Consider the following 14,534-nt stretch of genomic DNA (forward strand, 5'->3'; position numbering starts at 1 on the left):
CATTTAATGAAATCTGCTTCAGTCCAGTGGCTCCTTATAATGCAGTATAGGCAAGTGAGGCACTGTGTGACTATATGTCTCCAATATGTTTAGCTTAAAAGTGCATAGGTGCTACAATATGAAACATTATAATATTATTTTCCATGGTCTTAAGACATGAAGTTGCTGAGTATCTCCAAGAATTGGGCCTCCTAGAGAAAAATATTACCCTCTTAATCTCTTAAGCATCTTGAATGGTTTTATCAAATGTGATACTGTCTTGACTAACATGCCGTCTGGTTGATTTACAAGTATTTTCTGTTATTTGACATGACACCAAAACCTTAGCCCAGTTCTGGTAGATTATTTTGGCATGTGTTTGTAGATGCTCAGTGCCTTGGTTTGTATCTGTCCTAAACCTTTTTCACCTTGGTGGTAAATATGTTTAGGCCTGTCAGTACTGTTGTCTGCTGTGAATAGGACAGAGCTTTACAGGATTGGGCAAATGGGCCATTTCTGTTATCCCATCAGTGCTCTTACTTGCCCCAAGCTAGGACCTGATGCATGCTCCCTGCAGCTGTATTCACCACCACCAGTTTCAGCCCTTAACCACCCTGTTCACCCCCACCACCCAATTTTAATCTTTAACTGCTTTTCTGTGTCCTTTTACTCACCTTTCTCTACCTCTGCATTCAAATACCACTCTGCCTTTAGCTGATTCGGAAAATGTTGGCCTGTGGAAAGCCACAGAGCTGATGAATTATGAGATGACTGCATCTGTACTGGTGCTGCATGAGCCAGGGTAAGCACCTGTGCAGCAGCAGGCATGCTCTGTTGCAGGAGTGCTACAGGTCCTGCACTACAGGACCAGCCTGTAGTGCAGGTCTGCGCTTGCACAGACAGCTGCAAGCTGCCTCTGGGAAGCCCCTGAAAATAGCCTGTGTATGGCAGTTTGAAAACCTTTACCCTACACCACTGCAAAACAAAGATATTATTCATGACCTTAATTATCACAGCATGCTGAAGAATATGTTTATTATGTCTGTGAAATAAGTCTTTCAGAATTATGTATACAGTAGAACTGAGGGAGGATGCTGGAGAGGCCATTCATTACAGCAGGAATGAGATAAACCACTTCCTCTCTTCCAGGAAAATGAGAAATAAATAAATACGTTTATGAAAGCAATTTTTGGTTGTTTGTCCATAGCAGTTCTTTCCCTTATGCAGATGCAGGTTTCCCTCACAAAGTAGTATGCAGATACCTCTTAATTTAGTCTCATAACAGGTGTGAAGGCATTAGTGCTATTTTTCAACTAAAAATAGGGCAATGACGTGTCAGAGACAGAAACCCCTACTCATTTGTCCAGATCAAATTGCCTTCCTTATAACAAATTTCTGTCTTTACAGGGTGGAGAACTGACACAAATACATATATTTTAAGTTTGCTTTCTTCAGATTTTCTTCAATACTTTATAGAAATCATATGATTTAACTCCAATTATAAGAACTGATGCTAAGTTGGACCAAAGGCCCTCCTCAGCTCCATAACCAGATTCAAGCAGATGCCCTAAGAAAGTATAGAAGAACAGAGTACATAGGGGATGATTGCTCCCTTGCTAAATCCTTTGACGATTGGCAATTTAAAGTCACTGCTACGCTTTGGAATCATCTTCAAATAGAAAAGGGGGTAGCACAGAAAACTTGAATTAAGTTTCTCCTTTTACTGCATTCAGAAAGAGGTTCTAAATACATTTCCTAAATCTAACGAATATATACATAGCATTACAAGAAAGACAAGTAAAATGTAAAGATAAACACCATGAAAGCTTTGACCTTCATTACTAACCCGTGTGATCCATGCTCCATGTTACTGCCTTTTGGTCACATGTAATGGACCACCTGGTTGAACAATGGAAAGAAAATACATTGTGATTACTGTTTTCTACTGATTTCCCTGACGTGGGCCCTGCTCCCAGAGTTATAAGGGTAAGGATACTGGCAGTGGCAACCATAAATATCAACAGTTGTGTCATCTGAGGGAAGAAAATGCAGACAGCCTTAAAAAAATGGAAGTTGTATATAAGCAAGGAGCATGGAAAAAGCATAAACTATGTCATATCAAATGTAGAACCACAACAGAGCTGACCAAAAAGATTTTAAGATTTTGCCAACAATGTGGAAGTAATAATAGAAACTTTTTCAAATTCCATCACCAGAGGAGTCCTGCAAGAGAGTAAGTAAAGCTATAGAGGATGAATATGTAGAAGAAGCATTCAAGGTGGCTAACTGCACAGCTAAAAAGCTAAAAGAATTATTTGCCTTGCTAAAGAACCAAACGTTAGGTGGACTGAGTGTGAGGAGTTGTCCTAAAATGAATTGTCGGTAGGAAAGACTTCCTGACAAATTGATAAGTTAAACAGTAACTAATTGCTGGAGCTATGCAGTGTTTCTGCCAAGGGATTCATATGTTCAGCTACTGAAGTGCTATTGCCCAGTGGGTTCTTTTTTGTGGAACCCAATCCTAATGCCAGCAAAATAGAACATGGGAAATGTACCAGTGATCCACTGGTCTTTCAAAAGAGTCCTCCGAGGGTGAACATGGGAACTACAAAATTGCCGATGTGACTTCTATGCCAGGAAAATTAGATGAACTGTTGTAAAGAATAAAATCAATAGTCAGACAGACAAAGCTGATACTCTGTAGAAGGATCAAATGGATTCTCTTAAAGGAGGCTATGCCTCACAAATCTATTGGCATTCTTTAAAGACATCAAAAAGCACGTTGATATTATTGTTCATGCTTGAATGTGTGATCAGTGTAACCTTAGATTGCAAGACTAAGACCCTTGGGACCCTTACACCAAGGCAGTCTGGACTGAACTATTTCTCTTCACCTGGATTCAAGCAGAACAGGAATTCACACAGTGCATATAACCTAACCTTTTTTATAGTAATCTTCACTCCTATAGAGAAGTAGCAAAGTAGAGAATAATACACATAGCTCCCACAGTTTAAATCCCGTGGGTAACAGTATATACTGTACTGAATTTTTAATAGCACATTATTCAGAGTATCACATAAATTCTTATTACTGATGTAATAAAACCTAAACCAACACAGCTGGAGAGACCAAGGCTATAAATACACCACATATTTTTTGTATTGTAATAATATGAGCCAAATTATTTTTAAGTCTAAATCTGCTGATTTTAGTTGAATTAGACAAAGTGTGAATGTGTACATCTACTATAATTCACATCCCCGATCAAATGCCTTTGCCTAATTTATATTTATGTTTTCATACAGAAACTGCTATGTGGTCCTTAAAGGACATTCCCTGTTTTATGGATTGATCCTGCTGCTGGGCAAGTCAAAGAAAATTCAGGTGAGGAAGATCTGAACACACAGTAATTCAGCATTCTAAGCTTTTTGAGTACGTAAAAAAACTATTTCTTTAGTTCTTGTGTTTTCTGATCATGCCTCTGTCTCTGCTGTAGTCCCTGGTGAAAAAGTCCTCATGGGGGCAAACATCTGCAATGTGCAGCTCAGATCTAGCTGAGCCTACCTTGGAGGAGGAGCGAGGCACACGAGGTGACCCCTTGAGAATTTCTTTGTTCTTTCTTCTCTATTTCTGTGATCTCGGTGTCCAGATAAAACATTTCAGTCCAGATCATGAATATGAGATCAAAAATACACCACACGTGTGTTTCAAGCTTTTTGCCAATAGTCTTTAAGGCCCTATTCAAAGCTTGTTGAAGTCTGCTGTTGCTGACACTGATTTTGGGGAGAATTAAATCGGACTTCCTCTAAAGCAGGACCCAAAACTTTTCTTTGATCTTGATTGGCTGGGCACACCATTAGGCCTCAGTGCATACCTGATATTACTACATGCATAACTATATTATATATAGTTATATAAATTACGATAGCAAATTTTAAAATTTGTTGTACAGATATGTGTGTGTATAACGTAGGCCTTGAGAGTTTCCAAGCCGGTTTAATCTCTGTAATAGCTGCACTGGCATAGCGGGACAGAGACAACATTCCACACCGAAGGGCTCCGTGACAAGACTGTCAGTGCTGGCAAAACGTGAGAGTGTTGGGGAAATGCTGTACAGATGGTTACGTGCACCAGTGTTATCTGCTGCGCTAGGCTGTGCTTCCCTCTGAATGTGCTGGATACAGTTCTGGTATAAGCTTAGCTGGTAGGCTACAGTATGGGCAGGTCTGACTTTCTGAATGCATCTGGAAAAAGGCTGTTTCAGTACAAGAAGAATTTTGCTTTTAAGGAATAGATCGATTTAGTACAGACAAACACTTTGCTGCAGCCGATTCCCTGCTCTCTTTTTCTGTGTATTCCCTTTTCTCAAACAGTTAATGTACATGAAAAGTAAATGTAAGGGAAGATTATTCACAGCATGTTTCTTTTAAAATAACTCTTTCCTTTTCTGAATTCTTCACAAAAAGACCTCAAAAATGGAGATCAAAATTTTAAACTCACCTCTGCTATTAAAACCAAAAGATATCTTGGTAAATATATCTATGTAGCATGAAGACAACCTCAAAGTATACCCAATGGGCTTTGCAGTGATCTAAGCCCTATGTTTTCTTAACCTGAATGGGATACATTGTCAAAACCTTTCATCTTTCTCCAGGGCACAGATTCGCTATAGCAATAGACACCCTGAGACTTAGGGCTACCTTGTAGGGTTGTGAAGAGCAGGAGATCTGAGCTTACCTAATTAATAAAAGAGATTTAACATGAAAGCCAAAGGTAGTGACAGGTTTGACTCCGCTAACACACAGGCCAAGTAGCGTGTTTGGCAAGCAAATAGATGTAGCTATATAGGACAGGTGATTCATGGTTCTAAAACCTAATTACCATCGGGGAAGTGACAGTTTCCTCTATGTGACTCGCCAACCCACCTACCTTCAGCTGTCTCCCACTCGACGTGGACCCCCAAGGATGCCATCCAGCCATGCTTTGACTCTCTGTTGGAGAAGTATTTTCTGTAAGAGCTGCTGTTTCTGGTGCTTGTCCCCTCTCTCTCACAAGAAGAGTGTTTGTTCGTTTTGCCTCCATGCTCCAAACACTCATTCCCTGTCCTTTAGTACGTGAGGTGCCAGTCTGCCTGTTTCTCGTTCTTTTAATTCCCTTTCATTCAGAATGATTCGTATTTGAATGTTTAAATCCTCTGTCTTTCCAGAAACATAAGCTTTGCTTCTGGGATTCCTTTTACGTATTAAGTATTAACAATATAGATGATAAATTTATCTCAGGCTCCTGTATGAGAATATTGGTTTGCCAGGCCCAGTTCCTTTGGAACTCCCCAGTCAAGATTTTTTAATTGAAATAATTGTTCTGAGGTTCACAGCAGACCCTTTATAGGGTGTACTTAGGAGCAGACTCAGGCAGCATTCTTTTGTTACTTCTGTGCAGTATCTATGTTCATTAAGGTAATGAAGCTATTAATTGAATATGTAAGTTCAGGTAATTAAATATAAGACTTATTTCTTTAGTTTAAAGGGTAATGATAAAAAATTTAAACTTGCAAACTAGATCACACATTTAGTGATGATAAATGTGATTTGGAAAGTGCAATATTCCAATATGAATTAGTTAATTGCATCCATTCATTAGGTGATCTACATTAGCAGAAGGTCAATCCATTTGAGGCTTGATGCGTTATACAAATAATAAATTTCAAACAGGTAAACTGAAGAGAAATTCAAAATAGAAAGGGTTTTTTTATATATTTAAATTCAGAATAGAATTCCTACAACCAAGAGCACATTGCCTATAACTTCACAGTTAACGGCACCCATTCTTTACAGCACTCTCCGGAGGCACTGTCACTCACTGCCATGTATAGTCTGCAGGAGCAGACCAGTGCTATTTTGCAGAGACTGGGCTAAACCACCCGATGGCTGTGTGTTGCTCTGCGTCGCCTTGCACAGGGTGGTGACCAGCTGAGGAAGAGCTGTAAGCTGGATCATCTCGGAAGTCTTCAGACTAGAGGAGTGGCACCTCACGCTCACTCCGTTACTGGCAAACGAGCATTCTGCACAACAGTCTAGTGAGGGACATGTTACATTTCAACTGTCGACTTAAACTATAGTACTAATTTTGAAACTGACCCAGTTATAAAGCGAGTCAAACACTGACAGTCTTTCCAAGCATATTCTGCTTTATCACTGTCACTGAATTATTTGTGGTTTGCTTAAATCCTTAAATTTCAGTTTCAATTTAGGACTGAATTTACCATAGCAGCAATTAAGTTCTACTGGGCATAAAATGGCCAATATCACAGGTAAGAAAACTGATCCATTTGACTCCTTGTTAGTAAGAATTATGTTAAATCAGGTTTTCTTCATTAGCCATTCACGAATTTCAGCGATAAAAACGGTTGTTCTTGACATTAGCATTTATTTTATTTTTTATGTTAAAGGTAATGTAGAAATAAGGAAAATAAAAGTAGATTTTCTTTTGTCTCTTTAGAACTTAAAATATATCCAGACTCATTCTTAAACAATTATTAATAAGATTTATAATATTAAGACAATTAATTCACTGGGATATTTGAAAAATTTCTGAAACTATTTTATAGGATCATCACAGTATTGTGAGTGTTGCTTTACAGATAATATTGCTTATGTGTATAACAATATTTTTACCTTATATGTATAAAATATCTTTGGAGCAAGGACTGATACCATCCTGCACACGATTCAAGGGCCATAATTCTTAAGAGACTTCAAACAGTGAGCCTTTTTCAAATGATCAGGCTTAGAAACATTTAGAGAATTGATTCAATTAACCTAGAGGAAAAAAGTGCTATAATGTGTGATTTATGTTTGCAGATAAATTAAAATACAAGTATCTCCTGAAGAGCATTTGCTGCCATCATGGTCAGTAATGAAAATAGCAGGCAATTAAAATAGAACACCTGAGGCTGAAGCTTTTACTGTATATACCAGAAAATGAAGTTCAGATATCGTAAGTGGAAATCTGAGCTGAAAAATAACTTAGTGGAAATTTCTTTTCAGTCCCTATTTTTCTTCCAAAAGTGATTTATAAAGCACATAAGAAATAGGAAGGGACCTTTACGGAGGCAGGAGGCAAAGGGTACACAGGAGTAGGGTCTCTCAATCAATGCTGAATTTGTATGAGGAACTAGGGATATCCTTGCTAAATGGTAGCGGGACAGCTGAGAGAAATATATATAAAAAAAGAACTTATGGGTCAGACTGAAATAATTTTGGGGCAGGTTTTGAAGTTGATCTTGAAATGAATCACTGGAAGCATCTGACAGAATGACGTGATTCAGTTCCCTCATGTGTGTGTGTGACAAAGTGCTTAGAGTCTGGAGCTCACTAAGGAGCATAAGAAATATTCACAAATTTGTAGTAAGAACAAAGAGCTTTGTGTTGTTGGAGTTGCTGTAGCCACTGTCCATTTCAGTGGTGTATCAGTATATGCTTTGGTACAGCTACTCTGCCCAAAAGAGGTATTTGAGATACAAACAGTTCACCCAATCCTCTAGTTTTATGACTTCCTTCAGGCAGTGGGGACACAGTACTACAGAGCGGAAAAATACCAGTACTCTGAGCAACCCAGGAATGCCTTAATTACAACTGTATTGTCTTCAGCATCACAGCTCTGTCTTTTGCACCCTCTCTAGCTACCACAGGTCCTGTTTCCATCAGATGGTGTTTGCATAAACAATGTCTATGTCTTTGTCTATAAATAATACCAGTTGCTGGGGGTGGGTGGAGAAATTGAGACTTGTAAATGAAACAAAGGTATTTCTTCAACTTATACATTCGGATTGATCTAAATATAAAAAGAAAACTCTTCAGGAACGATTTTGATCGCGGCTATATACTAGCCTAAATTCTACCACTGAAGTAAGAGACAGAGTCACTTGGTGGTTGTTCATTTCTTTGACAGCCATTTCTTCGACAGCCATTTCTTCACAAAGTGTGAAGACAGTAATATCTTTGTCATTACAATCTGAAACAGAACATATTTGTTTCCTGATTTGCTGTCTAAGTAGGAGTTTAATTAAAACCCATTCATGTGAGAGAAAATACGCCAGTCTGACTTAATTGCCAGTTGATTTAGTATTGCCAATTTACAAAAAAAAAAAAACCCAGAAACTACAGGACTGCAGTAAGAAAAAGTGGTTTCTCTGCCGTACGTAGGTGCTTAGGGACCACAGAACTCGGGCTGAGCCTGGGGTATTGTTTCTGTTCTTTCTCTTCTTGGCAATTGGTGGACTCACTTTTTTCTTTCACAAATTAATCGGTTTACTTCTGTATTCATTGTTATTACTGAGTTATTGTCCTAACGTCCAAGGCAATAAGGGTAGTAATCCCTTCCACAAAGGTATCGCGTTAAATATTCACTTGCAGGATTTGAAGCCGTGGCTCAATTTGCTGTCATAAAGTTAGCCAGTGTAGTGCTGAATCTTTGAAGCAGCTCATCAAGCCGGATTCATCCGTGTGTCCAGCATAGCGTTACGGACCTTGCTGGTAATTCTGTTCAGCAAAGCTACCGTTGTACTTGACGAGAACCCACTTGTGGTCTTGGCGCTAAGGCCCACATCGTTGTCTCCCCAGGTGGTGGAAGAGGAACTGTGGTTGGTCACTTGCTGTGGGGAAGAGCACAGCACACATCCGACGTGTTCTTCTGGGGAGCCCTCTGAGGCTCGCTGTCGACCAGGAGCCTGCAGCGTGGTAAGTGCAGCGCCGTTCTCCGCTTGGGGAATGCCAGCGAGGCATAGGTAGCAGTTGGTCTAAATGTGGTCATCTCCGAGTGCTTTTGCAAACTGAATTGCTTTTAGATGTAAGAGGAATGTGGTTTGTATGACAAGTAGTTAGTTAATGGAGGTTGCTTAAGCAGCTCCGGATTATGTGGAGAGCTGCATCTCCACATGCACTGGAATCCCTTCTCACCAAAATCTCTTGAGATTTATTGACTTGATTTAATAAGGAAACTGTTACACAGTTTCCTCATTCCTGAAACTTGTTTAAATGCAGTCCCTTTTTAAAGGAGCACATCCCCACTCTGATTTATTTTAAAACAGCTTTTAGAAGATGTCATCCTTGTGATGAAGTGTTAGGTCTGTGTTGCCAGTGTGCCATTAAAAATTGAATTTCTGACGTTGAAAAGTCTCACTCATCCCAAGTGTCACAGTTTGACAGCTCTGCATGTCACATTACAGCACAGTATTATGGATCCATTTCCTCTGTCGGGGGGGGGGGGGAAGATGAAAAATGAGAGAAAGCAAAATCTGCAGTCTCCTTCTTCATTATTGAGCTGGAAATTTACAGAAATATGTATGTTAACCCTGAAATGACTTAAATGGCACTCTATCTTGTGCTGCCTGTCTGTGCAGAAGCAACCTTTGTCCCGTGCTCTTGTACAAACACTAAGAGAACGCTGGAACAGTCTTTTCAATTGTCTGCAAACTCGTAAAACATGGAGCAAGGAATATCTATGGAATCAACAAACGGATATTGTAACAAAATCAAGACATGGCCAGATCCCATTGTTTATTCTTGACTAGGTCGATAAGAAGGTCACGTGGTATATTTCCTGCTGCTTTGTTTTGCCAACTTTGGACAGCTGTAGCTTTGGTGTCCTTTCTCTGTTTGTCTGTCTGCAACGCGATAACTTCAAAACATGACATCTGATCGGTTTCAAAATGTTGGGAGTGTTTGCATCAGTAAGCAGAACTTCATTGATTTTCGCCTAAAGTAACGAAAATGGTCTGGGCTTCAGATGTTTTCTGCCTAGAAGTTTTGACCAGAGAGAGTGTAAGGCGCTGGCCATAAATTTCTGATGTCCGTCAGCCCAGTCAGAGCACAAGTTCAAGCCGTCTGCTGTTTCAACCAGCAAGCTAGGACAGATGTCCACTGTACACGTGTGGCTTGCGGTACACATGATGACTTTGAGACAGTAAGTACTGGATCTGGCTCTACTTGGCTGCTGACTTCCCAGTAGCCCAATGTATGGCACGCTCAACCTCTTGCATGGCGTGGCCTCCCACTAAGAGGCGCCCCAAAATAATAGCTGGGAACAGGTGGCTGTTGCTCGAGCAAATTATTCTGCCTTTTAGGCCCCTTCCTTTTGCAAAGAACCTTCAGGAAAAGAGAAAGCCGCAGCTGAGCTGCAGGACTTGCCCTGGCAGCGAGCACGGGCTCCTCCTCATCGCTTTCTTTCCCGAGAGGCATTTGGAAACAGAGGAGCACCCGGGCGCCCTCGCTGCGCGACGCCCAAGCCTCTGGGCTTCCACGCGGGCTGTCCGTGCCTGCGGCCCGTGCGGCCACGCACCCTCGGCGGCGGTGCCCCCCACCCTGCGAGATGGGAGGCTGTCGCACAGGACGGAGGAAAGGCAGGACGGCGCAGCCCCTAGCCCAAGGGACCCAAGTGCGGGACCTCGCAAGGGGCAGCGAGGAAAGGCGTACGGCGCTCCTGCGCAAAGGGAGAAGGAGAAACCCTGGACGAGCACGAACCCCGCTCTGTGGAGGCGGCCTCCCCTCGCCCCCCCCCCCGCCCCCCCGAGCAAGGGGAAGGGCGCTCCCGGCCCTAGGGTAGCGCAGGCCTGAGGGACGCAGGACGAGGAGAGCGCCCAGCACCGCCGGCCTGGTGGAGAGCGGGGACCTTGGCGCCCGACGGGGACGGAGCCGAGGAGCGCTGCCGCGGGCGGGAGGAGCCGCGCCGGCCGCGTCGTGGGGACGACGCCGCGGGGCGCCGGAGCGCGGCGCGGGGCGAGGCCGCGGGAGCGCCGCGGCGCGAGGAGGCGCGGGCGGCGGGGGCCCCCTGCCGTAGCGGCGGGCGGCGGCGGGCGCGCGGCCGGCAGGTGGCAGCAGGCGGACGGGGATGGCGCCGGCGGTGCGGCAGGTAGGGGCGGCGGCGGGGGGGGGGGGGCGTCTTCCGCGCAGCCGTCGCCGGGGACGCGCGACGACTCGGATGCCAGTTGCCGCAAAAATAAAAGCGAGGCGCGGCCCGGGGAGCGGCGGGGGCGGGCGCCCCGCATAGAGCGCCCGGTGGCGGGAGCGGGCGGCGGCGACAGCCGCCGGGTGCTGCGCGGGGCCCCTGGCCGGGAGAGCGGGCCGCGAGGGGAAAGTAGCGGGCGGCGGTGGATGGCCGGGGAGCGGGGACGGACACGCCGCCCCGGAGGCGGAGGCTTCGTCCCGGCGGCCGCGCTGCGGGGCGGCCCCGCGCCCTCGCCGCGCCTCGGCCCGGGAGCCCCGAGGGGCCGCCCGCCCCGCCGGCTGCGCGGCGGCTCCGCCACCGAGGGGGAGCCGGCCGCCCGGGGCCGCGCTCTGAGGCGATGCCGCTGGCGGGCCGCCGTCCCCCGCGCTCCTCCCTGCCTCGCCGGGGCTTCCCGAGCGCGGCCCAGCCTCCCCCCACCCTCCCCGCCGCGGCCGGGGCTCCCCAGGCGGTGGCGGGCCGGGGCTGCCAGGGCTCCCCGCGGGATGCCCCGGGCGGGGCGGCGCGGGGCCGGGGCCGGGGCCGGGGCCGGCCTCTCCCGGACGCGGCGCCTCCCCGCCCGGCCCGGGGGAGACGAGGGGGAACACGACAGTTTTAGTGACCCGCTCCCCGCTCCCCCGCCGGCGCTGACCGGGTTCCCCAGATCCGCTCCTCGGGCGGGAGGCAGCGACCCGCGCCCGGGAGCTCCGTCCCCCCGCGGGGCGGCGGGGGATTCCCCGGCGCCCGGGCCGGGCCGGGCCGGGCCGGGGGGGGGGGGGGCCCGGCGGGGCGCCGCGGCTGCGCCGCGCGAGTGAGCGGGGCTGTGCCGCTATCGCCCTAGGTAGGACGGACCTGCCCCCCTGCCTCTGCCCCCATGTCCAATAAGAAGAGACCCGGCTTGACACCTGCCTATATACAGAGGACGAGAGCAACGTCTTCAGCGCCGGTCTTTGGAGGTGGGGGGGGGGGGGGGGAACCAACCCAAAACACAACACGACATCAGGTCAGAGCGGGGGGCTCGGTGGTACTATAAAACCCCCCAAGACTATGACTTCCAGTAAAATCGAGATGCCAGGGGAGGTGAAGGCAGATCCTGCAGCTCTGATGGCATCTCTGCATCTGCTGCCTTCTCCCACTCTCAACCTTGAAATCAAATACACCAAGGTAAGTTGTGTTCGTTTGTTCTGGCAGGGAAATTCATGGCTGTCCCTCCAAAGGAGGGATTTTGCTTAAAATCAGTTTCATTCTGCCATACCCAACTTGAGTGTAGAGATAAAAAAACTACTAAAAGACTGCCTTGAGTCTGTAATAAAGGAAACGGATTTTTAGCCCTGTAATCATCTGAAAAACCACAGGATAATAGGAAAGCAAATTAGATCTGCTGGGACTGGCTTTGCGCTTCTCTTTAAATGTAGTGTTTTCTACAGAGGTGTTGGGCTTTATTTTCAGTGCAAAATCAGTACTTCTCGAATATGTTTCAGTTGCTTTTGATGTACTTCTGAGGAAGTTACTACACATACGTGTATATCTCAATCAGAAAATAAAAATGTTTTCTTTCTTGAATTACCTTGTGTGCCCAAGGGACTCTTTTACAATTCCTGGAGGGCTCTTAATACTACCAGGTTGTTACAGCACTGAAACAGGTCTCTCTACTAACTTCCGTGATACTTGAATATACCCTTGAACAATATTGCAGGAGGGCGTATTTTTTCCTGCTAACCTTTAAGACTAATTTTCATAAAGAGAGGGTTAAGAACAAACCCATTGGGTCGATGTAGAAAAATCTGCTGGTTTTCTGTGGTAGATTATGGGACTAAATTGTTTTTGTTGATTAAAATGGGCTTTAAGAACAGTCATTTGTTTGTAAATACAATTTGAATTTTTAAACTCGTTTATGTGTCTTGAATCTTTGCATCTTTAGTTAAAGAATGTTTTCATTTCTGTTGGAGAAGTTTCAAATGTATTGTATAAACAGATTACAATGTGTCAGACTTTGCTTCTAATTACCGAGTAACTTAATAGGAAAATAAGCACATCAGCACTGGAAAAAGGTGATAACATTTTTATCTACTGGAAATATAACTTCAGGAGCTTTAAAGCTGATAGGAAACTCATTTTGGCCGATGTAGTGTAATTTTTTCCTCCATATCACCACTTTAAAAGCTTTTCATCTTTTCTCTTTTTTAAGTGGGTGCCAAAACTAATTTGTCCTCTAATTTGTTACAGCAATTCCATGTTCCAGAAGAATGTTTCAGAGGGAAGTCAACTATTTTAGATTTCATTACAGTTTAATGCAAACTGCAATATGCAAATTAAAAGATGCATACGGTTTCTTGCATATAATTTACTTGAAAATAGTTTAAATAAATAAGGAATATAGTTATTTGGGGTTTTGCGGTGTTACACTTTGGGAGCAATCATACTGTGCAAATAGTATTTGGCATGAATTTTGTTTATTGCTGGTTTCGGTGTAAAATATGCTTCATGGGTGTTTGGTGCATAATACTTGAGAGTAGTATCCCAGTCAGTTTCCATAGTAAGTGTACTTGTGTTTCTGTGTTCTAAAACTAGAGAATTGGTTCTAAAAATCTTTGGAAAAGGTAACAGTCATCAGCAGTCATATCTTCCTATCTGTGAGAACTGTAAGCTGGATAGTAACTTCTAATCGTTCAGAATATATAGTGCCATCTTCTCAGAAATATGTAAGATGTTACACATTTTATACTAATGGAACAAGTAAAAGAAAGTTATTTTATTTCAATATTAAGCCAAAAACAACAGCAGCATGTTTCTTCTAAGCTTGGTTTTCAGATATTGGATAACTCCTGGTTGCTTTTGAGAGAAATTTGGTTTAGGACAGGTATTGAGTATTTCACTTGGTATATCCTCTGTCTCTGTCTGTCTGTCTCGCTTCTCCCTCCTTTTTCTCTTTCTCTGCAGGAAATACAAGTGATTTATAGATAATTGGAGTCTTCAGCTTGGAGTCTTGTCTTGGGCAGGACTTTTATCCAGGATCCACTTTCCCACCTATTACAAAGAAAAACAATCAAAAATGAAATAATGGATTGTAACTTGATTCTTTCTTTTGGGGGAATGGTCGCTTCATGTCGTAGATGACAAACAACTTCCATAAACAATAAATAACATCAGACTAAAGCACTTCGGAAAAAAAAAAAAAAACCAACAAAAAAAAACCCCAAACCCAACCCCAAACCTTGTAAAATCAGACATCTGTAAGCATTCCTAGCATCCTCTCTCCTGCTTGTTAGCTGAGAATTTTAAATACCCAACCAGGACACAGAATTCTTGAACTCTTTATTACAGCTGTCTCTGAATGTAAAATCTTAACCATTTAGGAGTTAATTCTTTATGGAAAAACAGAGGTACCTGTGAACATTTAAACTAAGTGAAGTAATTTTAAAATATGTTTTGCCAATTAAATTCCATTTCTGGAATTCTAAAATTGGGAAATAGACAGTTTTGTTAGGATAGAATATGCTAAAATTCCAGGAATCCCTAAACACGATTTGTTAAAGATTTGTAATATGTACCGGAAAAAAATAAAGTTATTATT

The 14,534-nt window shown here is 43.9% G+C and overlaps 1 protein-coding gene and 1 long non-coding RNA gene across 3 annotated transcripts in view; one reads left to right on the forward strand and one right to left on the reverse strand.

Moving 5' to 3' along the window:
- Nucleotides 1–10,858: 10,858 nt before the first annotated feature.
- ALDH1A2 (aldehyde dehydrogenase 1 family member A2) overlaps nucleotides 10,859–14,534 on the forward strand; it is a 58,365-nt gene continuing 54,689 nt past the window's right edge. Inside the window, exon 1 of one of the 2 annotated variants that reach the window (XM_030013773.2) lies at nucleotides 10,859–10,888. In XM_030013773.2, the coding sequence (XP_029869633.1) occupies nucleotides 10,868–10,888 (21 nt within the window). In that variant the 5' untranslated portion in view covers nucleotides 10,859–10,867. Of the gene's footprint in view, nucleotides 10,889–11,502; nucleotides 12,125–14,534 lie in introns of those variants that run through there. The other variant, XM_030013772.2, reaches the window with a different exon arrangement.
- The window catches only part of LOC115341217, a 135,669-nt gene continuing 134,828 nt past the window's right edge, over nucleotides 13,694–14,534 (reverse strand). The window contains exon 7 of the long non-coding RNA XR_005932349.1: nucleotides 13,694–13,987. This is a non-coding gene — a long non-coding RNA (uncharacterized LOC115341217). The remainder of the gene's footprint in view (nucleotides 13,988–14,534) is intronic.

This window comes from Aquila chrysaetos, chromosome 5, assembly GCF_900496995.4.
Source record: "Aquila chrysaetos chrysaetos chromosome 5, bAquChr1.4, whole genome shotgun sequence".
NCBI classification, from domain to species: Eukaryota; Metazoa; Chordata; class Aves; order Accipitriformes; family Accipitridae; genus Aquila; species Aquila chrysaetos.